The sequence below is a fragment of the Salvelinus alpinus genome, chromosome 14 (assembly GCF_045679555.1).
Source record: "Salvelinus alpinus chromosome 14, SLU_Salpinus.1, whole genome shotgun sequence".
Taxonomy (NCBI): Eukaryota; Metazoa; Chordata; class Actinopteri; order Salmoniformes; family Salmonidae; genus Salvelinus; species Salvelinus alpinus.
The window spans coordinates 7,542,727-7,570,181 of record NC_092099.1 but is presented as its reverse complement, the minus strand read 5'-3'; the positions used below and the strand labels follow the sequence as shown (position 1 = coordinate 7,570,181).

The 27,455-nt window shown below is 40.4% G+C and overlaps 1 protein-coding gene across 11 annotated transcripts; it reads right to left on the bottom strand.

Annotated features, from left to right (window-relative positions):
• Window positions 1-371: 371 nt before the first annotated feature.
• On the bottom strand, window positions 372-26,579 carry scel (sciellin). Of its 11 annotated transcripts, none has more exons than XM_071340258.1 (27): window positions 26,467-26,579; window positions 21,175-21,242; window positions 19,239-19,347; window positions 18,938-19,000; window positions 18,561-18,638; window positions 13,784-13,819; window positions 13,451-13,498; window positions 13,324-13,356; window positions 13,151-13,198; window positions 12,896-12,970; window positions 12,738-12,809; window positions 8,236-8,304; window positions 7,983-8,048; window positions 7,831-7,878; window positions 7,566-7,634; window positions 6,126-6,176; window positions 5,955-6,005; window positions 5,634-5,702; window positions 4,993-5,049; window positions 4,621-4,677; window positions 4,232-4,288; window positions 3,844-3,900; window positions 2,439-2,495; window positions 2,228-2,299; window positions 1,472-1,589; window positions 1,104-1,206; window positions 372-946 (listed from the first exon to the last, which is right to left on the bottom strand). In XM_071340258.1, exons 2-27 carry the CDS (start codon window positions 21,215-21,217, stop codon window positions 930-932), a joined length of 1,623 nt encoding a protein of 540 aa, XP_071196359.1. In that variant the 5' UTR covers window positions 21,218-21,242; window positions 26,467-26,579; the 3' UTR covers window positions 372-929. The 11 variants fall into 11 exon arrangements, with proteins under 11 accessions (XP_071196359.1, XP_071196361.1, XP_071196360.1 ...); XM_071340260.1 differs by having other exon boundaries at window positions 1,472-1,580; XM_071340259.1 differs by lacking the exon at window positions 26,467-26,579 and adding an exon at window positions 25,034-25,102.
• Between the last annotated feature and the right edge of the window lie 876 nt (window positions 26,580-27,455).

Sequence of the window (27,455 nt, the reverse complement as noted above, 5' to 3'; positions counted from 1 at the left end):
TCACTACTAAACTGACCTGGCAATCCTACTATCGTGGACACTTGTCTCCAAGCAGCATTTTTTGTGTTTATGTCGCTGTAGCTGTCAGCTTTTGTGTCAAAAAGACACGGTATTGAGGATACTGCGAAAATGATTCTCTCCTCCATGTGTCCAATCTGCAAGAGTCACCTGCAACAGTATAGTTGCCTAGCTGCGCAAAATGTTATGCAGCAGTGATGTGATGCAAGCGCACAGTCGGTGTGTTCGAAGCGTTACATTGGGGTGCGTTCAGTTCGCTTGAGCATTTGCTAGATTGCTTAACGCTTTGTACTGAGCGGTATGTTTACTCAAAATGCATACAAATACCGTACTTGAAAGAAAACATCAAACTGTTTTGTGTAACTTCTGTCCAAATTTTAATAAAGAATTCTTAATATTTTTGTATTGCACACACAACCAACCCCCGGCCCTAATTATTGCACCATTTGGATATCTCACCTTAAGCCTATTTTGGTAGCCTGAATACCTGTGAAATATGTTGATTATGGAGACAAACAGCTGGCTGAGACAGGTAAAAAAAAAAAAATGGCTTACATGCATTTACTGTGGATGTTTAACCTATTATGATTCAGAGACAGACTCAATTAATTATTGGTTACTAAAAGTAAAAAGAGATTTAAAAAAAAACATGCTTACATATCCCATATAGTATATTCATGTATGAAAACATTAACTGTCAGTGTAGTTTTTATGTAAAAGATTAATATCCTCTCCATTTTATAAACACAATAATTCATACCTAATTCTGAAAAATATGCTATTTTTCAACCACCATACATTTCCGTACCTATATAAGGAGGACCCATGTCACCAAAGTGTAATTCAAAACTTCAATCTATTTAAACGGCCATAGAATAAAGACCCCGTCTTCATCCGCGTGAACTTGAGGATCAACGATGCCATTTTTCTGTAAAATAAAATATGTGTTACCTCAGTGACCCAAAATTAAGCAAATCAATTGAAAGACAGTAAATTCTGACCCATCATTTGTGAAATATTGATACGGTGTATACAGTAGATCATCAGTATGAGCTCTAGTTGTGTGTGTTTCTAAACGTGCTTACCTCTGGTGACTTCGAAGCAGCGCTCACAGTGCACGGTGCGTCTGTAGACCCACATACTGTCCCCTGCCTTGAGATGGCCCAGGTCACTGCTACACACCTCACACTGAGGACACAGAGACACACAATGTCAGATACTCTCATTAGGCGAAGAAGAAGATCATGATTTGATCATGTGTATTGATTGCTACATTGATTGCTACATCTCAAGGCAGACACAGAGTCCGATAATCTCAACGAGAAGATGTGCAAATGTAACATATTTATATCACAATATTGCAGATCTGATAAGAAGACCGAGGCCTCTGTACACACTCAGGCGTGGATACTCAAATATTAGATTATAGTGTTCATATTTCAATAGTGTTTACCTTAAAGCAGGTAGTGTGGCAGTTGATCTTCATATCCTCCAGCACCATCTTGGGGTCGGAACTCATGGGCTTACGGCAGTAAGAGCACAGGTCTCTCTCCAAAACAGTCCTAGAGGGACTTATCATCATCACATGGATGTATGAGAGAGCACGCATGGACCTCATGTAAGGCCAAACAGCATCAGCTAGGGGAGTTATTTTATCAAAACCATCAGCGCCTTTTTATTTGTGGATAGATAACTATGTCATATGTTCTAACTATGATATAGGTCTGTTACAACTGTTATATGGAATAATAACCATAGAATACATGTTTTTGTTTGTACATGTGATGGCTTAATCATGTGCACAGTCATAGAGGAAAACATGGATAGAAATAGCACAGTTTGAAAGCATGGTGATTATGACAGGAGATGACGGGATTCTTGAAAGTTGGGACAATCCTTGTGCTAATGAAATTAGCCCTGGAGCATTATATTGTGCTGTAAAAAAAATATATAGTATATTTGTTTGAAAATGTGTATTACATATTTAAATAATCTAATGTTAGAATTAAATAATCAAGGCCTTTAAACATTTGTTGGACAATAAATATAAAAAAATGGAATGCCTTTTATGGTGTCTGACGGAGTTGACAATAATTTTATGAAAAAAAATAAGAATTAGGAGGTTGTTCCTTTATATGGTGTAAAAAGTAGAGCTTGTCCCGTCTTTCAGGAATCCCATATGAGATGATATGCATTCCTGAAATCTCACCTTTCAGGAGTAGAATACACCGTCTTGGTGGATTTTGACATGAGAGAATCGAACAGATCGTCATCAGCCCGGCTGAAGATGAGAATGGAATAGTTCAAATACAGTTTGTTACATGTATTCTTCAAAATGGATGTCGATGGTGGCCTAGAGGTGGTCTAGTTCATTTACATGTAAATCACTGCCAGGTAGGAGCCGATTAATACTACCGTACCTGCTGTCCTTGTAGGTAGTAGACGTGGTGTAGACCATGGGGCTGGTGACACTGACACTGGTGTAGTAACATAATATATATTGTCACATAAGAAAAATCACAACCATTTACATTTCAGTCATTCAGCAGACGCTCTTATCCAGAGCGACATACAGTTAGTGCATTCATCTTAAGATAGCTAAGTGGGACAACCACATATCACAGTCATAGTAAATGTTTTCTCAATAAAGTAGCTATCAGCAAAGTCAGAGATAGTAAGGCGGGGAAAAAGTCAAGTGCGAGAGTTCACAAAAGCATTTTTTTGGGTGAGGGGGGGTTGGGGTGAGAAGGGGGTGCATTGGGATTATTTCAAATACTCTTTGAAGATGTTTTCGAAAGATGGGCAGGGACTCTGCTTTCCTAGCTTGAGGGGGAAGCTAGTTCCACCATTGGGCTGCCAGGACAGAGAAGAGCTTGGACTGGGCTAAGCGGGAGCTGCCCTCCCATCGGGGTGGGAGGGCCAAGAGACTAGAGACCAGATGGAGTGCTCGGGTTGGGGTGTAGCGTTTGAGCATAGCCTGAAGGTAGGGAGGGTCAGTTCCTCTTGCTGCTCCGTAGACAAGTACTACGGTCTTGAGGTGGATGCGAGCTTCGACTGGAAGCCAGTGGAGTGTGAAGAGGAGCAGGGTGACATGGGAGAACATGGGAAGATTGAACACCAGGCGGGGCTGCAGCATTCTGTATAAATTTCAGGGGTTTGATGTGGAGTCCAGCGGAGTCCAGCCAACATCGAGTTGTAGTAGTCCAGACGAGAGATGGTAAGTGCCTGGATTAGGACCGGCGCCGCTTCCTGTGTGACGAGGAGGGAGTGAAAGGATAGGTCCTCCGGGAAGTTTAGTTTTCCCAATTTTTCACTCAGCTGTCCACAGACCATTTCTGTAAGCTCGCAATGAGTCACTCAGCCACGGAGCAGGACGGGAGCGCCGAGCCGGCAGTGAGGAGCCCCGAGGGAGTCATGGGATGCGGAATAGGAGGAACGTAGGGTCGAAGAGGCAGAATCAGGAGACAGGAGGGAGAAGGATTTAGCAGAACAGAGAGATGATAGAATAGAAAAGGAGAGAGTAGTGGTAGAGAGAGAGCGAAGATTGCAACGGCACATGAGCATCTGGGTAGGGGCTGAGTGGCTAGGGTTGGAGGAAAGGAAGACAGAAAAGGAAACAAAATAGTGATCATAGATCTGGAGGGTAGTGAGAGTGAGGGTAGTGAGAGTAGTGGTCGAACAGACTCTAGTAAAGATGAGGTCAAGTGTACTGCCTGCCTTGTGAGTGGCATTGGCTTTGAAACTATGTTTAGTGAAAAAGATAGATACAATCCCAGGCATGATGCCATTAATCATTTCATCAGATTCATTTAAAGGGCTACATACCTGTTGTCTGGCTTGCTGGAGTAGCTTCTACGGGTGTTGGTTGAGGTGTAGTCCTCACTGTGTGTGAGGAAATAGGGTGGGATTGTAGGTTATTTTCAAAGTCTTGTGAGGATTTATGGGCTGTAAAACCCATATTTTATGGTTTTTCTCTTAATTGAGAGAAAAACTTAGGTTGTGTTAAAAATAGTGATCATAGATCTGGAGGGTAGTGAGAGTGAGGGTAGTGAGAGTAGTGGTCGAACAGACTCTAGTAAAGATGAGGTCAAGTGTACTGCCTGCCTTGTGAGTGGCATTGGTTTTGAAACTATGTTTAGTGATAAAGATAGATACAATCCCAGGCATGATGCCATAATCTTTTCATCAGATTAATTTAAAGGGCATTACATACCTGTTGTCTGGGTTGCTGGAGTAGCTTTTACGGGTGTTGGTTGAGGTGTAGTCCTCACTGTGTGTGAGGAAATAGGGTGGGATTGTAGGTTATTTTCAAAGTCTTGTGAGGATTTATGCGCTGTAAAACCCATCTTTTATGGTTTTTCTCTTAATTGAGAGAAAAACTTAGGTTGTGTTAAAAATAGTGATCATAGATCTGGAGGGTAGTGAGAGTGAGGGTAGTGAGAGTAGTGGTCGAACAGACTCTAGTAAAGATGAGGTCAAGTGTACTGCCTGCCTTGTGAGTGGCATTGGCTTTGAAACTATGTTTAGTGATAAAGATAGATACAATCCCAGGCATGATGCCATTAATCATTTCATCAGATTCATTTAAAGGGCATTACATACCTGTTGTCTGGGTTGCTGGAGTAGCTTTTACGGGTGTTGGTTGAGGTGTAGTCCTCACTGTGTGTGAGGAAATAGGGTGGGATTGTAGGTTATTTTCAAAGTCTTGTGAGGATTTATGGGCTGTAAAACCCATCTCTGATGGTTTTTCTCTCTACTGAGAGAAAAACTTAGGTTGTGTTAAAAATAGTGATCATAGATCTGGAGGGTAGTGAGTAGTGGTCGAACAGACTCTAGTAAAGATGAGGTCAAGTGTACTGCCTGCCTTGTGAGTGGCATTGGCTTTGAAACTATGTTTAGTGATAAAGATAGATACAATCCCAGGCATGATGCCACTAATCATTTCATCAGATTCATTTAAAGGGCATTACATACCTGTTGTCTGGGTTGCTGGAGTAGCTTTTACTGGTGTTGGTTGAGGTGTAGTCCTCACTGTGTGTGAGGAAATAGGTTGGGATTGTAGGTTATTTTCAAAGTCTTGTGAGGATTTATGGGCTGTAAAACCCATCTCTGATGGTTTTTCTCTCTATTGAGAGAAAGACTTAGGTTGTGTTCGAGATGATTGCATTGCAGTCTGCGACAGCAGACTTACTGATTTCCAGTACGTCATCACCTTTCATCCTAGAAAGACGACTTATTATTTGTACATCAGTCAGTCTGACACCACCTACTGGACGTAGCCGTCACTTCTAATTTTGATTGAAATTTGGTTGAGTTGTCAACTATTGTGAATTCAACAAAACATTTCACCATGTCATTGGATTTAGGTTAAAAGTGGGGTGAAACTAAATGCCCTTATGCTGATGAGTTTTTGCAAATCCATTGAGTGTTCCTCGTGGATTCAATGTCATACATTTTTGGGGGTTGAAATGGGATGGAAATAGTGTTGATTGAACCAGTTTTTACCCGGTGAGCATTTACCCACATCACAAATTTGATGCTCTCAAACGTGCCCATATATTAGTCGGGGGCCATTGTACAGAGCATTTTGTAGTACACCATTCTACAACCATTACCTTGGCAAGGAGCTGATGGTGTGGGAAGAGGACCTGGTAGAGGAGACATCGTCACTCCTACTGTAGGAGCTGTTTGGAACGGGAGACAGAGAACGCGATATTAAGGAAGATGGCTGTGTGAATGTGAAATCTGACTGAAATGACAACAGAAATGTTATAATTTGATGTTAACTATCGGTCCAATATGCAATCCCTGGAAAGCTATAGTTATGTTGCATGAAGGACAGTAACTGTTGATCATATAAGTTGTAAACACAATATGTTGAAGAAGAATATATCATCATTAACTACTGGTTCTTGTGCAGAGGTTATCATGTTTACCTGGTGATGGTCCTAGTTGTCGAGGTCGGAGATTTCACAGTTTTGACATCCCTAAATGGAAACAAAGATTGGATACATTTTGGCTACTCACCTCACACACAGATAATGAACCATTACTAATATTGAGAAGTATTTTGCTGAAATCGATTTTATTAAATCAGTAAAACGTACCCTTTGGGGCTGTCCACAGTGACAACTTCTTTATTGGTGATGGTTGTAGTGCTGTAAGTATAAACAATGGAAATAATATGCTCCGTTTGAGTTGATCTACAAATATCACATGATGAAACCAAATGTTATATACTGTGGACCACTTGAGTGTTAAGATGATAATAATGTTTAGCTTTAATAATGTTTACATACTGTTTTACCAACTTTATATGTATTATACTGCATTCTAGAAATGGTTCATGTGCACCTTTTCTATTCACATACTGTCCATACTGTCTATACACACCATTCACTACATATATATTTACAGTATACTGTATTCCAAGCTAATTTCCTGCACTTCTATCCATTTTTTCATGGGGATTTGTACTATGTATTTAAATACTGTATTCTCAATATTATTATTTAATTAATATTAGTAAAAGTGTTTATACACATTGCATATTTATTTATATACTGGATTCTTGACATAGCTCACTCTAATATATCTACTGCTGTGCATATCTTGTGTAAATTAATCCGTTGTATATACTGTCCTGACTCTCCTGTGAGGATCCAAAGATCAGGTTGCAATGGATCAGTGTCTACAGAGCCCTCTCACCTACAGAGGGGAGGAAGGACTGGTGTGGGGGTTTTATGACACCTCACGTCAATCGTAAATTGTCATCCTCCAGACCCTCCTAAAAGTCTTAAATTAAGGCGCCTGTCTCGGTTAGCTGTGTCTTGCACGCTTCTGTGGAGATCCTCATACAGTTTGCCGTTCTTCTCTGCTTTCTTAATCAGTCATCCTCCAGCGTTGATATCCAACCCTCTGCCTCATCTAGCCTCTGTAATACGCCCAATACGCCCAATACGCCCCTTCTTGCATATCCATCTGCGATCGCATGACCTGAGAAACATTCGATTCAAGAATGGTGCTGACTACCCATTTCTTCCATGGCCTTCTGTAGGGATGATTGCAAGGCCGACAACATTGCTGGGTTCTATGTTCTGCTTGTTCAAGGTCATGCTTGCTGAAGTGCCTAGCAACAGAGCTAGCCCTGTTAGACGTTGCGCTAGCGATTGTGCTACGTGTACGTGCTGAAGCTGAATTCAACACAGACATTGTTGAAATACTTCGATAAAACAAATAAAAAATAACTTTCCCCTCAAAAACAATGATACTAAATTGACTATGTTATCGAACTTTGATGAAATTGGGGGGCTTTTATCGGGAGGCTCCTTTCAGACAGCCACCTTGCTTCGCAGCATCACATGTCTCAATATTGAAAAATATAGATTATTCTAGCTTGTACTGAATTAAATGTATTATATTACACAGGTACCGTAGGAGTTTATTGGATTCAACAGACTTCTTAGTGAACCTTTCAAGTTCAATACAGAGTGCAATATCCTGCAGTATTTGGAATAACATGAACACCTCCCCAAGGGAGACCTTACCTGGCAGGGGAGGAGTAGCGAGAGTTCATGGATGTCGGCAGGAGAGAATCAAAGAGGTCATCCTCAGTCCTGTGAAGATTACACTTATACTCTAATTATATGCATTATTAAATTATGTTCAATGTCAACACCGTTATAACAATTTGAACACCGAAGTCATTATCGTTAGCTAAATGGATTTTTGCACCAAAAGAATTTGACAGAAGGGACAATATGAAAATAATGGACCAATCCAAGGCCTTCAATTGAAGGTCAGTATGCTTACTTTGAGGAAGTCCTCTTTGGGGCAGGGGGGGGTTTCTTCCTGCCATCTCTGAATGAAAAGGAATGTGTTTTTAGGGAAATATAGTATTTCATTACGGTTCAGAAAAAGTCGTTCACATTTTGTGTTTAGTGCATATCGCTGCTCAAACTCACCCAGAAGTGCTTTCCCTTTTAGTGGTTTTCTGTGTCACAGTGTCTGTTTTGGAGACACTTGTCGTGCTTGAGAAACATGGAAGAAATGGATCAATATGTTGACCAATATTCATCAACACTAGTTCATTGGTGTATGTGGACACAACCAAATCAAGTAGGTATGTGAAAATGTTTTAATCGCCTTCTAAAATCTTTCAATCTTTAATGTGAATGTTTATCTATTGATGAAAAAATGGTTAAACAAAGATCTTACCTGTCTGGGATCAAGTATTCAGTTTTGACGGATGTTGGTTTCAGACTACTGACTAGCTGATTCTCAGTCCTGCCAAGATAACAGTAACTTATTTATTATTACCCAGATACTGCATGGATTGAATTGACTATATTGTTTGGAGATTATACAGACATACAGTATAGTACATGTTACACATCCTATGTTATTGTGTCACTATGAGCCTTGTCAAGCCTGATTTTACACTTTGGTGGTCACTTTGTTTTGGCTTTGAAGGTGGTGTTCTATGTAAAGAATATGTTATTGTTACCGCTACCATTACCCGTTACCATTGCAGTTACATTACTGTTGCATTGTTACTCTTACTGTTAAATCTCTGCAAGATTTACCACAGCTGCGGAGGGGGGGTTCTAAGCTGACATGTGGAATGGTTTTAAGATGGTCATACAATGGATCATTCAGCTATTTGATTTAGAATTCTAGGACCCCTTTAGGTATAAAAAAAGTAAACAAATGATTTGATAAAATATTGAATTTGGCCTTCACTTTTATTTTTTATTTTTTTATTTTTTCACCTTAATTTAACCAGGTAGGCTAGTTGAGAACAAGTTCTCATTTGCAACTGCGACACTACCATAATGCATTGAATAACAAATTCATAAATGGCTAAAAAATCTTAAGGACTACGGTTTTGGAGTGTCTGTCTTATATCTAGGAGATATAAGAAAGCTCTGGAAATATATATATATATATATATATATATATATATATATATATATATATATATATATATATATATATATATATATATATATATTTATCCGGCCGTGATTGGGAGTCCCATTGGGCGGTGTACAATTGGCCCAGCGTCGTCCGGTTTTGGACGGGGTAGGCCGTCACTGTAAATAAGAATTTGTTCTTAACTGACTTGCCTAGTTAAATAAAGGTTAATTGACTGACGAGTTTCAGAAGAAAAGTCTTTGTTTCTGGCCATCTTGAGCCTGTAATCGAACCCACAAATGCTGATGCTCCACATACTCAACTGGTCTAAAGAAGGCCAGTTTTATTGCTTTGTTAATCAGAACAACATTTTTCAGCTGTGCTAACATAATTGCAAAAGGGTTTTCTAATGATCAATTAGCCTTTTAAAATTATAAACTTGGATTAGCTAACACAACGTGCCATTGGAACACAGTAGTGATGGTTGCTGATAATGGGCCTCTGTATGCCTATGTAGATATTCCATAAAAAATCTGCCATTTCCAGCTACAATAGTCATTTACAACATTAACATTGTCTACACTGTATTTCTGATCAATTTGATGTGCAAAAAATTTGTTTTTCTTTTTTAAAGTAAAAAAAGTGACCCTAAACTTTTGAACGGTAGTGTATATACAGTGGGGAGAACAAGTATTTGATACACTGACAATTTTGCAGGTTTTCCTACTTACAAAGCATGTAGAGGTCTGTAATTTTTATCATAGGTACACTTCAACTGTGAGAGAAGGAATCTAAAACAAAAATCCAGAAAATAACATTGTATGATTTTTAAGTAATTAATTTGCATTTTATTGCATGACATAAGTATTTGATACATCAGAAAAGCAGAACTGAATATTTGGTACAGAAACCTTAGTTTGCAATTACAGAGATCATACGTTTCCTGTAGTTCTTGACCAGGTTTGCACACACTGCAGCAGGGATTTTGGCCCACTCCTCCATACAGACCTTCTCCAGATCCTTCAGGTTTCGGGGCTGTCGCTGGGCAATACGGACTTTCGGCTCCCTCCAAAGATTTTCTATTGGGTTCAGGTCTGGAGACTGGCTAGGCCACTCCAGGACCTTGAGATGCTTCTTACGGAGCCACTCCTTAGTTGCCCTGGCTGTGTGTTTCGGGTCGTTGTCATGCTGGAAGACCCAGCCACGACCCATCTTCAATGCTCTTACTGAGGGAAGGAGGTTGTTGGTCAAGATCTCGCGATACATGGCCCCATCCATCCTCCCCTCAATACGGTGCAGTCGTCCTGTCCCCTTTGCAGAAAAGCATCCCCAAAGAATGATGTTTCCACCTCCATGCTTCACGGTTGGGATGGTGTTCTTGGGGTTGTACTCATCCTTCTATTCCTCCAAACACGGCGAGTGGAGTTTAGAGCAAAAAGCTCTATTTTTGTCTCATCAGACCACATGACCTTCTCCCATTCCTCCTCTGGATCATCCAGATGGTCATTGGCAAACTTCAGACGGGCCTGGACATGCGCTGGCTTGAGCAGGGGGACCTTGCGTGCGCTGCAGGATTTTAATCCATGACGGCGTAGTGTGTTACTAATGGTTTTCTTTGAGACTGTGGTCCCAGCTCTCTTCAGGTCATTGACCAGGTCCTGCCGTGTAGTTCTGGGCTGATCCCTCACATTCCTCATGATCATTGATGCCCCACGAGGTGAGATCTTGCATGGAGCCCCAGACCGAGGGTGATTGACCGTCATCTTGAACTTCTTCCATTTTCTAATAATTGTGCCAACAGTTGTTGCCTTCTCACCAAGCTGCTTGGCTATTGTCCTGTAGCCCATCCCAGCCTTGTACAGGTCTACAATTTATCCCTGATGTCCTTACACAGCTCTCTGGTCTTGGCCATTGTGGAGAGGTTGGAGTCTGTTTGATTGAGTGTGTGGACAGGTGTCTTTTATACAGGTAACGAGTTCAAACAGGTGCAGTTAATACAGGTAATGAGTGGAGAACAGGAGGGCTTCTTAAAGAAAAACTAACAGGTCTGTGAGAGCCGGAATTCTTACTGGTTGGTAGGTGATCAAATACTTATGTCATGCAATAAAATGCAAATTAATTACTTAAAAATCATACAATGTGATTTTCTGGATTTTTGTTTTAGATTCCGTCTCTCACAGTTGAAGTGTACCTATGATAAAAATGACAGACCTCTACATGCTTTGTAAGTAGGAAAACCTGCAAAATCGGCAGTGTATCAAATACTTGTTCTCCCCACTGTATATATGATTTTGTTTTACACATATTTGACAAATTTTTTGGGTTAGGCATAAAACTACCTCCATAATTGCATTACATTTTTATACCGGTACTGATTACCTTCTCCCCTTTCCACAGTGGGGTCCCAGTAGTTTGTAACCCAAATGGTTTGGACGCTACAAACAGAAGTTGGCACATCGGCGCTACAGACGTTTCATGAGAAGACCAATTTTCATAGTCTGACAAACACTGCAGTAGCTTGGCCACCTTCCACTGCACATGCGGAAGGCCACCATAGATGGATGTGGTAGATTGAGACACAGTCCATGCAAAAAAACAGATACAGTATCTATAGATTAAATTGATGGATTTTGATGGGGAATTTCTTATTATGTTACTTAGATTGATGCACCGGTGCGTCAATAGACTCTAAGGGGGTTACTTATTATATCATTATGAACCTTGTCAAGTCTGATCTTACACTTTGGGGGTGGTCACTTTGACTTCTTTGACAAAATACAATTGCAAAATAATATAAAGATCAAGTGTACCAAAATTAACTACAAAATATATTTATTTAATTAAAATACAAGTATTTTGTATTTCAAAAATATGTGAATTTTAATTAACAGCAACAACATTCTCAGTATGGCTTTGAAGGTGGTGAGTAGGTTGTCTTATGTAATTCATTTGGACAAATCAGGATTTCACAGGTGCTCACATCTTTTGAATTACGGAAGGGGACATTTGGCCCATAGACTCACCAAAAAGGGGCTGAGAGTTTTTGTTTAGAGCGTTAGAGAGGACACTGCTTCGCTTGTCTAACACGTCTCCCCCCCCATTGCATCTCACGCAATTACGCAAACACTACAGAACGGTACTTCAAAGCTTCACTCTACGAGTAGATGTTGCATGTCTGTCTACAGGCCTGCTGCCAGCTCTGACACCAATCTGCCTACCACTGACATGACAAGACATCCTCTTAGATGCAGCAGGGAAAAGAAAATACCACTGGGGGTAAAAAATATGTGTGCTCGTATATATGTCTCTGTGTGGTAAGCTGCAGCAGGAACATGATTGTATGATCAATGGGCCTGTCTGGGTCCTCTGCCGACACAGGTAAACATATTCTCCCTGCAATCCCTCACAGGCCTATCACAAGCTTCTCATATATAGCATAATGGTTATTTATAGTACAGGCCATAGATGTTGTAATACTGTGTTGTATTAAGATTACTTAATTCGTCAATTGTACACAACCAAATTTTGACTTGTCCCAACCCCTCCAAAAGACACCCACACATATACAGGTTGGAGCAGAGGGCTGTCACACTGGGTACCCGTGGACCAGTAGTTGTGGGGGGTTAAGTGCCTTGCTCAAGGGCACAAAATAGCATCTAGGATTTTGATACAGCAAGCCTTTGCCAGCACTTCCGGAAAGATTTTTCCGACCCGGATTCAAACTGGCAACCCTCCCGTTCCTGGCTCGCCTCTCTAACCACAAGACTATCTGCCACCCCTATTTTCAAAGGGTGCAGTTTTACCCTTTTCTGGAGTTGAAGACCCGATCGGTGAAGCTCTCAGTGTTGGTGGTGGGCGATTTCACAACTGGGGATCTGTAAACAGAACCAAGAATGTTTATGTACATCCTTTGATGGGGAATAGTAAAGATAAACCAGGTGTGCGTATGTAAATGCCATACCTGCTCACACTCTGGCTTGTGGAGATGGTAGTCTCGGTAGTTGTTCCACCTTTGGTGGTGATAGTTGTTGTGGTGCTGAAGGAATGAATTCAACAGAATATCAAAACTTTAAAATGTTACTGTGTCACCTTTGATTGCAATACGTTTATAAAGGTGGTGAATAAACTTGGCCAAGGCTCCCTTGCATAAGAGATGACTAGCTTGCCCCCCCCCACTCCCCCCAAAAAAGGAAAAATAAAAAAACTAATGATCTACCTTGTTTTCTTAGGTTCCTCTGTGACTGTTGTTTTAGAGACAGTGGTTCTGTAATGACATTACATTAGTAGAGGCTGAATATGAGACATTTCATGGATAACACATTTTATTACACAAACTATTCAGTATTGCACAAGCACAACTGGGATTCATTATCATATAGGGTCACCTACGTCTTGAGAGAATCTGACTTCGGTGGTGAGGTACTGTAACAAACAAAAGGCAGCATTTAGAGATAATCTCTTTCACAACAGCTAAATATCCACTTACAGAACAATTCTGTTCATATTCAAACATTACCTTTTTGTGTAGGATGTGCTAGTACGTCCATAAGTTGAAGGCAGGGTGCTACATCAAAAGGGGAAATTCCATTTTATTAACACTAATATAACTCCTAACTGAGTGGACAAAATTTGAGCATGGGTGTCATAATTGTGTAATTTTCTGGTTGGAATCTGTTTTTCTGGTTAAAGTGATGTCAGATAACCAGATTATAACCAGGTAAAGACATATATATTTTTCAAGTTTACAACCTGACCATTGCGTCTTTTCAAGCAATTTTGCCTACTGGGAACATATTACTGCAACAAGTAAAGGTGTGAGTTCTGTAAAGGAGGAGAAAAGCCTACTGACCTGCCCTTGCTCAAATCATCCTGACTCCCACCAAATCTGCAATCCGTCAGATGAGTTTTAGAGTGCATATCATCAGTCAGGGCAAGTGTTCACCCTCTTGGATTTTTTTTTGCATTACAAAGTGGGATTTAAATGGATTTTTGTGATTTATTTCTATAAATAATGATATAAATGTTTACAAATTAATAAAAAATGTATAACAAAAATGTCTTGGTTATGTAAGGTTTCACCCCTTTTGATATGGCAAGCCTAAATAAGTTCAGGAGTCAAAGTGTGTTGAACAAATCATATAATAAGTTGCATGGACTCACTCTGTGTGCAATAACATGATTTTTGAACGACTACCCCATCTTTGTACCCCACACATACAATTATCTGTAAGGTCCCTGGGTCGAGCTGTGTATTTCAAGCACAGATTCAACCTCAAAGACCAGGGAGCTTTTCCAATGCCTCACAAAGAAGGGCACCGATTTAAAAAAAAATACAAATTAAAAAGCAGACACTGAATATCCCTTTGAGCATGGTAAGGTTATTAGTTAGGCTTTAGATGGTGTACCAATACAGCCTGTCAATAGAGATACAGGCGTCCCTCCTAACTGAGTTGACGCAGAGGAAGGAAACCGCTCAGGAATTCCACCATGAGGCCAATGGTGATTTTAAAACAGGTTCAGAGTTTAATGGCTGTGATGGGAGAAAACTGAGTGTGGATCAACAACATCATAGTTACTCCACAATACTAACCTAAAGGACTAAGTGAAAAGAAGGAAGCCAATATAGAATAAAAAATATTCCAAAACATGCATTGTGTTTGCAACAACGCACTAAAGTAATACTCCAAGACGTCACTGAGTACCACTCCCCATATTTTCAAGCATGGTTATGGCTGCATCATTTATTTTCTTTAAAAAAAAACTTTGGGGATTATGTATGTATTGTTAGGTATTACTGCACTGTTAGAGCTAGAAACACAACCATTTCGCTGTCCCTGTGATAGCATCTGCAAATCTACAGTTGAAGTCGGAAGTTTACATACACTTATGTTGAAGTCATTAAAACTCATTTTTCAACCACTCCAAAAATTTCTTGTTAACAAACTATAGTTTTGGCAAGTTGGTTAGGACATCTACTTTGTGCATGACACACGTAATATAATTCACTGTATCACAATTCCAGTGGGTCAGAAGTTTACATACACTAAGTTGACTGTGCCTTTAAACAGCTTGGAAAATTCCAGAAAATAATGTTATGGCTTTAGAAGCTTCTGATAGGCTAATTGACAATTTGAGTCAATTGGAGGTGTACCTGTGGATGTATTTCAAGGCCTACCTTCAAACTCAGTGCCTCTTTGCATTACATCATGGGAAAATCAAAAGAAATCAGCCAAAACCTCAAAAAAATAGTAGACCTCCACAAGTCTGGTTCATCCTTGGGAGCAATTTCCAAATGCCTGAAGGTACCACGTTGATCTGTACAAGCAATAGTATGGAAGTATAAACACCATGGAACCACGCAGCCGTCATACCGCTCAGGAAGGAGACGCGTTCTGCCTCCTAGAGATTAACGTACTTTGGTGCGAAAAGTGCAAATCAATCCCAGAACAACAGCAAAGGACCTTGTGAAGATGCTGGAGGAAACAGGTACAAAAGTATCTATATCCACAGTAAAACGAGTCCTATATCGACATAACCTGAAAGGCCGCTCAGCAAGAAAGATGCCACTGCTCCAAAACCGCCATAAAAGAGCCAGACTACGGTTTGCAACTGCACATGGGGACAAAGATCGTACTTTCTGGAGAAATGTCCTCTGATCTGATGAAACAAAAACTGTTTGGCCATCATGACCATTGTTATGTTTGGAGGAAAAAGAGGGAGGCTTGCAAGCCGAAGAACACCATCCCAACCGTGAAGCACGGGGGTGGCAGTATCATGTTGTGGGGGTGCTTTGCTGCAGGAGGGACTGGTGCACTTCACAAAATAGATGGCATCATGAGGTAGGAAAATTATGTGGATATATTGAAGCAACATCTCAAGACATCAGTCAGGAACTTAAAGCTTGGTCTCAAATGGATCTTCCAAATGGACAATGACCCCAAGCATAGTTCCAAAGTTGTGACAAATGGCTTAAGGACAACAAAGTCAAGGTATTGGAGTTGTCATCACAAAGCACTGACCTCAATCCTATAGAAAATGTGTGGGCAGAACTGAAAACGCATGTGCGAGTAAGGAGGCCTAGAAACCTGACTCAGTTACACCAGCTCTGTCAGGAGGAATGGGCCAAAATTCACCCAACTTATTGTGGGAAGCTTGTGGAAGGCTACCTGAAATGTTTGACCCAAGTTAAACAATTTAAAGGCAATGCCACCAAATAGTAATTGAGTGTATGTAAACCTCTGACCCACTGGGAATGTGACAAAATAAATAAAAGCTGAAATAAATAATTCTCTCTACTATTATTCTGACATTTCACATTCTTAAAATAAAGTGGTGATCCTAACTGACCTAAGACAGAAGATTTTTACTCAAACTAAATGTTAGGAATTGTGAAAAACGGAGTTTAAATGTATTTGGCTAAGGTGTATGTAAACTTCCGATTTCAACTGTATGTACAAGACCATGTTATGGGAATGCTTTCGTTGGCAAGAACTGGGGAGTTTTTCCAGGATAAAAAATAAACAGAATGGAGCTAAATACAGGCAAACTCCTAGAGGAAACCTAGTTCAGTCTGCTTTCCACCAGACACTGGGAGACAAATTCACCTTTTAGCAGGACAATAATCTAAAACACAAGGCCAAATCTAAACTCAGCAAAAAAAGTAACATCCCTTTTTTAGGACCCTGTCTTTCAAAGATAATTTGTAAAAATTCAAATAACTTCATAGATCTTCATTGTAAAGGGTTTAAACACTGTTTCCCATGCTTGTTCAATGAACCATAAACAATTAATGAACATGCACCTGTGGAACGGTCGTTAAGACACTAACAGCATACAGACAGTAGGCAATTAAGGTCACAGTTATGAAAACGTAGGACACTAAAGAGGCCTTTCTGAAAAACACCAAAAGAAAGATTCCCAGGGTCCCTGTTGATCTGCGTGAATGTGCCTTAGGCATGCTGCAAGGAGGCATGAGGACTGCAGATGTGACCAGGGCAATAAATTGCAATGTCCGTACTGTGAGATGCCTAAGACAGCGCTACAGGGAGACATGACTGACAGCTCATCGTCCTCGCAGTGGCAGACCACGTGTAACAACACCTGCACAGGATCGGTACATCCGAACATCACACCTGCAGGACAGGTACAGGATGGCAACAACAACTGCCCGAGTTACACCAGGAATGCACAATCCCTCCATCAGTGCTCAGACTGTCCGCAATAGGCTGAGAGAGGCTGGACTGAGGGCTTGTAGGCCTGTTATAAGGCAGGTCCTCACCAGACATCACCGGCAACAGCGTCGCCTATGGGCACAAACCCACCGTCGCTGGACCAGACAGGACTGGCAAAAAGTACTCTTCGGTTTTGTCTCACATGGGGTGATGGTCGGATTGACGTTTATCGTCGAAGAAATGAGCGTTACACTGAGGCCTGTACTCTGGAGTGGGATCGATTTGGAGGTGGAGGGTCCGTCATAGTCTGGGGCGGTGTGTCACAGCATCATCGGACTGAGCTTGTTGTCATTGCAGGCAATCTCAACGCTGTGCGTTACAGGGAAGACATCCTCCTCCCTCATGTGGTACCCTTCTTGCAGGCTCATCCTGGCATGACCCTCCAGCATGACAATGCCACCAGCCATACTGCTCGTTCTGTGTGTGATTTCCTGCAAGACAGGAATGTCAGTGTTTTGCCATGTCCAGCGAAGAGCCCGGATCTCAATCACCTGAGCACGTCTGGGACCTGTTGGATCAGAGGGTGAGGGCTAGGTCCATTCCCCCCAGAAATGTTCAGGAACTTGCAGGGGCCTTGGTAGAAGAGTGGGGTAACATCTCACAGCAAGAACTGGCAAATCTGGTTCAGTCCATGAGGAGGAGACGCACTGCAGGACTTAATGCAGCTGGTGGCCACACCAGATGCTGACTGTTACTTTTGATTTTGACCCCCCCCCTTTGTTCAGGGACACATTATTCCATGTCTGTGGAACTTGTTCAGTTTATGTCTCAGTTGTTGAATCTTGTTTTTTCATACAAATATTTACACATATTAAGTTTGCTGAAAATAAACGCAGTTGACAGTGAGAGGACGTTTCTTTTTTTGCTGAGTTTATATTGCAGATCCTTGCCAAGAAGACAGTGAATGTTCCAGAGTGGCCTCACGAATTTGACTTAAATCTGTGTAAAAAATCTATGGCAAGACTTGAAAATGGCTGTTTAACAATGATCAACAACCAACTTGACAGAGCATAAATATGTTTAAAAAGAATAATGGCCAAATATTGCACAATGAAAACTTACCCAAAAAGACTCACAGCCGTAATCGCTGGTGGGGTTTCTAACATGTATTGACTCAGGGGGGTGAATACTTACTAATCAATATATATAGTAGTGTTTTATTTTTCATGAATACATATTTTTTAGCAATTTTCTTCCACTTTGACATTACAGAGTATTTTGTGTAGATCGTTGACAAAAACGTACAATTAAATGCATTTTAAATCTCACTTTGTAACAAAATAAAATATGAAGAAATCCAAGTGGAGTGAATATTTATGATATGCACTGTAGTTATAAGACACATATTGGTTCCTGTGGAGGATGACAGTGTGTGTTGTACAGTGATATTGATACCTCTTTTTTAGGGCCTCTACGGAGGACAATGTCTTGGTGGTTGTCGTTTGAGGGGATTTTGAGTCTGCAGGCTCAGCACTGTGGATGAATACGTTTGTTAAAACCATAGGTCTAAGAGAGCTACTATGATTATATTGAACCTTGGATAATAACACTCATGATGTAGTAAGTAGACCACAATCTTTCAGTAATGATCACATGTTTTAATTTCATTATCTCGAAGGAGATGTTTTTTCAGTAAGTATCCATGAAAATTTGTATTATTATTAGAGTGCTTCAGGTTTTCTTTGATCTATATACAAGTTGAAGCCAAGATGAGGTGATATATGAGGGAAGGGACTACAGGAGATACAGTATCAGGAAATAAGAATCTTTACCTGTCAAGAGCCTCATTGGACCGGTATTTGTTCAGAACCACTCTGCCAAAGTTTGGATCCTGGCTAAATGAGAGAAAAGAAGAGGACATGTTGAGAGGCAGTTTCTTGTTATTCGAGCAACCACTACTAATACGTTTTTTATTTAACAGTAATGACACAGCAGACATGTTTAGTCACATCCTAAACTTCTACCACACCCTACAGTAATGTTCCATTCAGATGATGGGTGGAGGTGTGTGTGTGTGTGTGGTTTGTATGTTTGTTCGTGTGGTGTGTTTGTTGTGTGATGCCAGTGTCTCACTCGACTGCTTCTTCCTGATCTGCGTTGCTCCTGATCCAACTTCTGTCCTTTAGCAGAGAAGTCTTCTTCTTGGGGTCCTCAATCGCCTGGCTGGGACTGCTGCTCTTAGCTACAACCACCACAACACCACACACAGACACAAAACATTGACAAACTGACTTATACATTGATCTTATAGAAAATATTGCAATAGACTGAACAAAAGTAGTACTGCATAATAATGACATAATTATCACAATTGAAAGTGCATAACTATTACTGTCGTCCTATTAGTACATCTAACTCAGGGACTGTCTTTGTCTTTCACCTGATCCAGTCATTCTGGTTAGTCAACACCGGTTACAATGCTGACCCCTTTGTGAGGTTATGACACTGTGAAACCGCACTCACTGTCAAAATCCACCGAGGAGTTAGGTACCCTGAGCAGCCCCTAATATTTAAATAGTGTCACTGCTGTTCAGTCCTCACACAACGGTCCTTCTGCTATAGCTCCATTAACAAAGCTTAGGGGTGGATTGGAACACAAAACATGGCTGAATGAATGAAAAATGGAGGAGTGAACAACTGTATAAGAACAGTAAAAACAGACAGCTTTTGTGAAAATCATATGTCTACCTCATTGCTGTTAGGAATGTGAAATTCCAGTTGTGTGGCACGGATAATGCTCATATGCTGTGTTATTCTGTATACAGTGCCTAGCAGAAGTCTACAGCCCCTTAAACAGTTTTCACATTTTGCTTCTTTAAATTTCAATCTAGAAAGTTATTACATTGTGATTTTTTTCCACAGCCTACTCCACAGTTATGGAAATGTTCTGCAATTAATACAAAAATAAAACAAAGAAGTCTTGATTGCAAAAGTCTCCAAACCCCTTGTGGCACACCAAATCCCACAATTTGTTGAATGAGATCCATCCGTTTGCAAAATAAATGGTTCTCATTATTTAAGACTAACTTCCCCTGTCTCTGTAAAGTGTAAAGTCCCTCAGTTGGATAGTGAATTTTAAACAAGGATTTAACCTCAGAGCCACCAATCTTTAGAAGCACGTCTGGGATGCATTTTTTAGACAGGCATAGATCAGGGGAGGTTACGAAATAATTCCAAGTCACCGAATATCCCTTTGAGTATTGTCAAGTATGGTAATTAATCTGTGGATGGTGTATCATATCACCCAGACACTGCAAAGATCTGGCCATCCTTCCTAACTGAGCTGTGAGGGAGAATGGAAACTGCTCAGGGATATCCCTATGATGCTTATAGGTCCAATGCAGATGTTTTTATCTCAATTTCAAATCATTTCTGGGTAACAATTAAGTACCTTATTGTGATTGATTGTTTTAAATTAAATGGTCAAAAAGAAACAAAAATTGCTTCTTAGCAATGAGTAATGAGCCATTTCACAACCAAGAATTTTGCTAGGACTGTCTCGGGAGTGTTCCGAGTGGGTAGGGGAAAACGGAAAACTAGCTGTAGTCAAAAGTTTGGACACACCTACTCATTCAAGGGTTTTTCTTTATCTTTACTATTTTCTACATTGTAGAAAATTATGGCTTGTGACCATCCATCTTCCCCATTGAAAACCTCTGGAATGTGATCAAGAAGAAGATGGATGGTCATAAGCCATCAAACAAAGCCGAGCTGCTTGAATTTTTGCGCCAGGAGTGGCATAAAGTCACCCAACATCAATGTGAAAGACTGATGGAGAGCATGCCAAGACGCATGAAAGCTGTGATTGAAAATCAGGGTTATTCCACCTAATATTGATTTCTGAGTTAAAACTCTTCCTCAGTTAAAACATTAGTATTGTGTTGTTTAAAAACGAATTTGCATTATCTGAGGTCTGACAACACTGCATCTATTTTGTTATTTTGACCAAATAAATGCTCTGTGCAATGGGTGTGTAGACTTTCACTAGGCACTTTACATAGTTACTTACCGGTACTGGTAGAGTAAGAACTCTTGGAGTAGGAATAAGACATGTTGATATTGTCACGTTTGTTGAATCTGGAAAACAGGGAAATATTCTAAATTCAGTAACCATCATTCATCCACAGGGTGGTGCTATTGGTCACAATATTGTTTTGTGTTCAAGAACAAGGTAAGCCACTACTGGGGTAATATATACATTCAGAGAAACTATAGCAATGAGATGACCAGGACATGTCACCTGTCATCTTATGTAACAACTGTATTGTTATAGAGAAATATATCCAACTCCTACACAAAACCCTAAGTGTTTAGGGTTATATTTTTTCAATGTATTTCCCATCCTAAATCAACTATTATGACAGCTGACTTGCTTTAAAAAACGTTTACCATCTTGATAACATTGTCCCACAAGTAGGAGTAGTAACACCAATGACGGTAACACCAATGACAAATTTGAGCTTTTTTTTTGGTAACCAATTATGTACTTTTTTTGGTCTCTTTTTGTGGGGGGGGGCGGGGTGTTACAGTTACAAAAACGATCAAAAACAAGTACATTACATTGGCACATCACAAACATCACAGGCATCATAAACAAACTATTAAAATCATCAATCAAAACAACTCACACCTCGGTGAACTCATTTATCATCAGGGTTTTAAAACTGCCCTAATGGCAACAGGGAATTCAAATGTAATTAATTTTGTCAGTGATTCCAAAAACGTGGAATGTTAAAACTAAAAGCGGATTTACCTAGTGCGGTGGAGATGTGAGGACCAGACAACCTTTGGATACACGATACAGTGACGCGTATTAAACTATCACCTGTGATAAAGCCAAGTGTACCATAACATCCAAAGGGTTAAGAGTAGTGGCTGTTTCATTCCAATAAATGGTGTCCCCGTAGTCAAGAACTGGCAGGAAAGTTGCCTGTACAATCTGCCTCCTGCTGTTCAGGGAGAGGCATTATCTATTTCTATAAAATGAGCCTACTTTAAATCTCAGCTTCTTAAATAGCTCATCCGTATGTTTTATAAATGTCAAATTACTATAAATCCAAAAGCCCAGATATTTATAGGTGGGAAGCTGCTCGATGAAACAGCCATATGAAATATTTCTACGGGAATTAAAAAACAGCATGCATTTAGTTTTTCTCGCATTAAGTACCAATTTTAAATCAACAAGCACTTTCTACAAGGTAACAAAATCAGATTGCGGCTCCAACATACCCTGGTCAGCCTTAGGGGCAATAGCGTACAAAACAGTGTCATCTGTATATAGATTAATGTAACAGAGTTTTGCAGATAGACCAATATTATTTATATAAATAGTAAAGAGGACAGGTCCCAAAATCGACCCCCATGGGACACCTTTAGTAATATCAAGGTAATTTGACTTGACACCATCAGAAAGCACACACTGTGTCCAATCTGACAAATAGTTCCCAAACCACTTGCAAGACGCCTGCTCGAGGCCCATTTCAGACAATCTTTGAATGACTAGGTGATGGTCAACAGTATCAAAGGCCTTGGATAGGTCTATAAATATGGCAGCACAGTGATTCCTATGATTTAAGCAATTTTATATCAAATGTAAGACAAGCGCAGCAGCTGAAACGGTTCTGTGTCCAGTTCTGAAACAGACTGGTGCACATTAACAATATAATTTGAAGTTTAAAAAGTTTGCGAGTGATTCTAATATTTTTGCAAGAGAAGATAGTGTAGAAACTGGACGGTAGTTATCTAGGTCGGAAGGATCCCCACCTTAGTAAAGGGAGAGGACATGCGCCGCCTTCCAGATCTTAGGGACCCGGAAGCAATGTTTAAATAAAAAATGTGGGTCCAAGGTTCTCCAATGAGGGGGGAGAAAGTTGCAGTAGAAAGGGATCAACCAAATCAGCTACCAAGATCAGGGTCACTTTTTCACATTTCAGATCATTGAGGATTTTCCATCAACGGGTCGCAAATGGGATGCAAATGCCACTCCAATTCAAGAATGACCCAGAGACAATGGACATTTTTCATTTTGCTGTAACATGACGCAGCCCAACTACACAACACTCACACACGACAGACCAAACTATCTGTCTGTACTGTAGTATGTCGACATAGGCAGAATTTGCTCTTCAGATAACAACCCTTGTACACACCATGTTGTTGTACCAACAGTGCCAACTACCAGTGCTCTCTAATACCTGACTCACCAGTTAAGCCCGCAAACCTGTCTGTCTTGCTCTGCCCCCAAAGAGTGAGACACAGACACACCCTCAATGACACACCTTTGACACACCTTTGAAAGTAGAACACAGAGCTGCACATAAGCAACATTCTTCAGACCGTTCAAGATAAGGATTATATTCTCTCCCACTAACACCCACATTATTCGGTGCGAGCACAGCCTTGACAAAACAATAGCAAGCATTTCATTAGCAGGCCTGAGTATCTGAGCTGGGAAGTACAGTATCTGCCCAGAGCCATATAATTCTCTATATATGGCTCTGTATCTGCCTATAGGCCAATACCCGTCATTTTTCGAAGGATCAGGAATATACATAAATATAAACTGCTGTTTATTTTATAACCACTAATTGTTTGATAGTGATTGATGGATTGGTTATTGTGACTCATACAGCTAATGTCAATCTAGAGGTGGCACTGAGATCCAGAGTAGATTATGTTGGTTATATTGTGTTACTCATTTCTAATGCATAATCAGTTTGACTCCTAGCAAAGGACTCCAGCTGTGCTTCATAACTTTAGGAATATAAAGTTTCCTGCTTGTGCTGTGTTGCCAACTCATATGGTCATTGTCATGCCTGGCAAGACAGCATCACAGACAGATCAGGGACCAGGTCAGTAAATGTACCATTCCCAGTTTTAAACAACAAGGATAGGAAAACCAGCATCTAAGCTTGACGGCTGATAATACACTCAGATCAGATCTCCAGCTGGGTGAGAGTGCTTTCACGCTTCTGAAAACACAAACATTCTAACCATAAGGATGCCCTGATGATGTGATTATGACTGAATGCCAAAATGGCCTTCATGTCTGTCCCAATAACCAGATGGAATTCAGTTAATTCTAACAACATGCTGTTCAGAGAATTAAAAAATGGGTAATAGTTCTCCTGTTTCAGATTCAATGGTTGCTTTATCAACTAATTGATCATTACTGTGTAGCTTGTTGGCCAGTAAACGACTAGGACGATTATCGTGAAATTAATGGATGAGTCTAACTCGATGGATGGCAAATTGTGCTCTCTGTCTTATCAATAAATTAAGTTCTGTCTTTACTTTGGAAAGAGAAATAGCAATCTTTCAAATAGTAGTAGCCAACTGTTTCTGTTGTCGGGTGTTGAGAGCCGCCATGTTCCCACAGGTGAATTGTGAATGGACAGATTATGCTAGCTGCTGGAGCAAACTAGACCTGCTAGTTGTTCCTTGTAATAACTTAATATACTGTTATATGTTGATAACTATTTTAAAATAAGTCTGTTAATTCATAGTTATTTTGCAAAAGAAAGCCATGAGCAAGCCACATGTTTCAATGCATGCCACCGGAAACGGAAACCAAGATCAGAGTCATTTTTTCACATTTTTGATAACTGAGGAGTTTTATAAATGGGTTGCAAATGGATGCAAATGCCACTCCAATTCAAGAATGACCCAGAGACAATTAACATTTTTCATTTTGCTGTAACATGACGCAGCTCAAAGACACAACACTCACACATGACAGACCAAACTATCTGTCTGTACTGTAGTATGTCGACATAGGCAGAATTTGCTCTTCGGATAACAACCCTTGTACACACCATGTTGTTGTACCAACAGTGACACCTGCCAGTGCTCTCTAATCCCTGACTCACCAGTTAAGCCCGCAAACCTGTCCGTCTTGCTCTGCCCCCAAAGAGTGAGACACAGACACACCCTCAACGACACACCTTTCCTATACACACCTTTGGCAGAAGAACACAGAGCTGCACATAAGCAACATTCCTCAGGTCGTTCAAGATAAGGATTATACTCTCTCCCACTAACACCCACATTATTCGGTGCGAGCACAACCTTGACAAAACATTAGCAAGCCTTTCATTAGCAGGCCTGAGTATCTGAGCTGGGAAGTACAGTATCTACCCAGAGCCATATATTCTATATATACGGCTCTGTATCTGCCTATAGAGCAGGAATATAAATAAATAAAAACTACTGTTAATCTTTTTTAACCACTAATTATTGAATAGTGATTGATGGATAGGTTATTGTGACTCATACAGCTAATGTCAATCAAGAGGTGGCACTGAGATCCAGAGTAGATTATGTTGTGTTACTCATTTCTGATGCATAATCAGTTTGACTCCTAGCAAGGACTCCAGCTGTGCTTCATAACTTTAGGAATAAAAAGTATCCTGCTTGTGCTGTGTTGCCAACTCATATGGTCATTGTCATGCCTAGCAAGACAGCATCACAGACAGATCAGGGACCAGGTCAGTAAATGTACCATTCCCAGTTTTAAACAACAAGGATAGGAAAACCAGCATCTAAGCTTGACGGCTGATAATTCACTCAGATCAGATCTCCAGCTGGGTGAGAGTGCTTTCACGCTTCTGAAAACACAAACATTCTAACCATAAGGATGCCCTGATGATGTGATTATGACTGGGATTGGCATAGATTGGCACAGACCGGTAGTGTTTCATGTTCACCAACGTTCTACTGGCTTATTGACATGGGTAAGTGTCAACAACAAAGAATGCTCCAACTCTGTCATATCCCCGTTGCCTCCCATTCTACATGTCACATGAGGTAAGAACAGACTGCTGCTACGATTTGAGATGGATTAACAGCTCACATTATGAATATAGAGATTTTTTAAAAGCTTTGAAATAGGCATTATTTATAGATAATTTTAAGAAATTAGACTATATTTTCAAAGTTCATGTCAATGTAAAAAATATGTACATATCATTATTTATAGTCCGTATATACGACCCTATTCATTCTCATAACTCATTTAAATGCTCTGACAAATACATTCACACATGCAGATCATTTTGTGAACATATTGATTCAATACATTCAATTCTTACTCATTCAATACAACATACTTTCTTCTCATAGCACATTATCTTAACACAACAGCCTATGTTACAACGAACAACATACATTAAAATCCTCTCTGATATACGAAAAATGAATAACTAAACGTACATTTTATCTTTACATACCTCCAGCCTTCTTATGTTACTGAATCAAAAACACTGACTGCGTATATGATTTGGCAGAGAGACAGGCTACATACCCCTGGAAGCTGAAAGCTGGTCCGCTCACACGACAGATATTCAAAAGTTTGACTAGCGCCTAGGTACTCTTACAAGTCTATCAGTCACTAGTTTAGTAACTTGTTATTACGCCTTTCTTTATTCTCTATCCCTGTTTTTGAACTCCAGGGAGGGGACACCAAACTGGCCAATGGCACCCGAGGGTGTGGCCTCAGAGACATCTCTTTCTCTCTCTCTCTTTCTTTCGTCATCATCGCACTCCACTGATTGCTGTATGTATTGTTTGGGGTTTCACAGAGAATGGAATCAGCTAGGTGGAGTAGAGTAGGAGGAACACCTCTAAGGTCACCAGCTTTTGCCTCAACAGGAATGTATGAGAAGCATAGCCCTACAGTGGATGTGAGTGTCTATGGGCCATTTTTCATGTTTTATATCATACAAGATATTTGAACACCTGTCATCAACTAAATTAACTATCTTGTGAGGCAAGAAATACAGATACCAGTTATGTTCTGCCTCACACAACAGAAAAAGGAGGTAGCCAAGGCTTGTGCAAGGCTACTTACTACTTATATCTACTGTATGTAATACAGTACATAGGGCTAGTACCTTGCTTCAGGTTTTCATTGCACTGTTCTGGCGACTGCAGTGATGCACTGCAACTGGTCCATCCGACAGAAGGCAGCAGCAACTGGCCCTTCCAACAACGACGCAACTTCGGCAGCTGCATCAGGTCCTGATCAACCCGCACTGCGATCCTGTGATCATCCTCGGGGCCGGTGTATTTATTCGAGGTATTCGAGGTACTCCTCGCTCTTTTGTTTGTGTCTCAACCCTGTGTTTTGTATACGTGTCTGTTTGGTCTTCGTCCCTGTGCCTTTACATGGCACACTGTAATTGGGTAAAGAAATTTAAAAAACTATTATGCATTCCTGCGCCTGTCTCCCGATCCCGATCCCTTCATACCAACGTGACATAATGAGAATGTGGAATGCAAACAAGCCAGGAC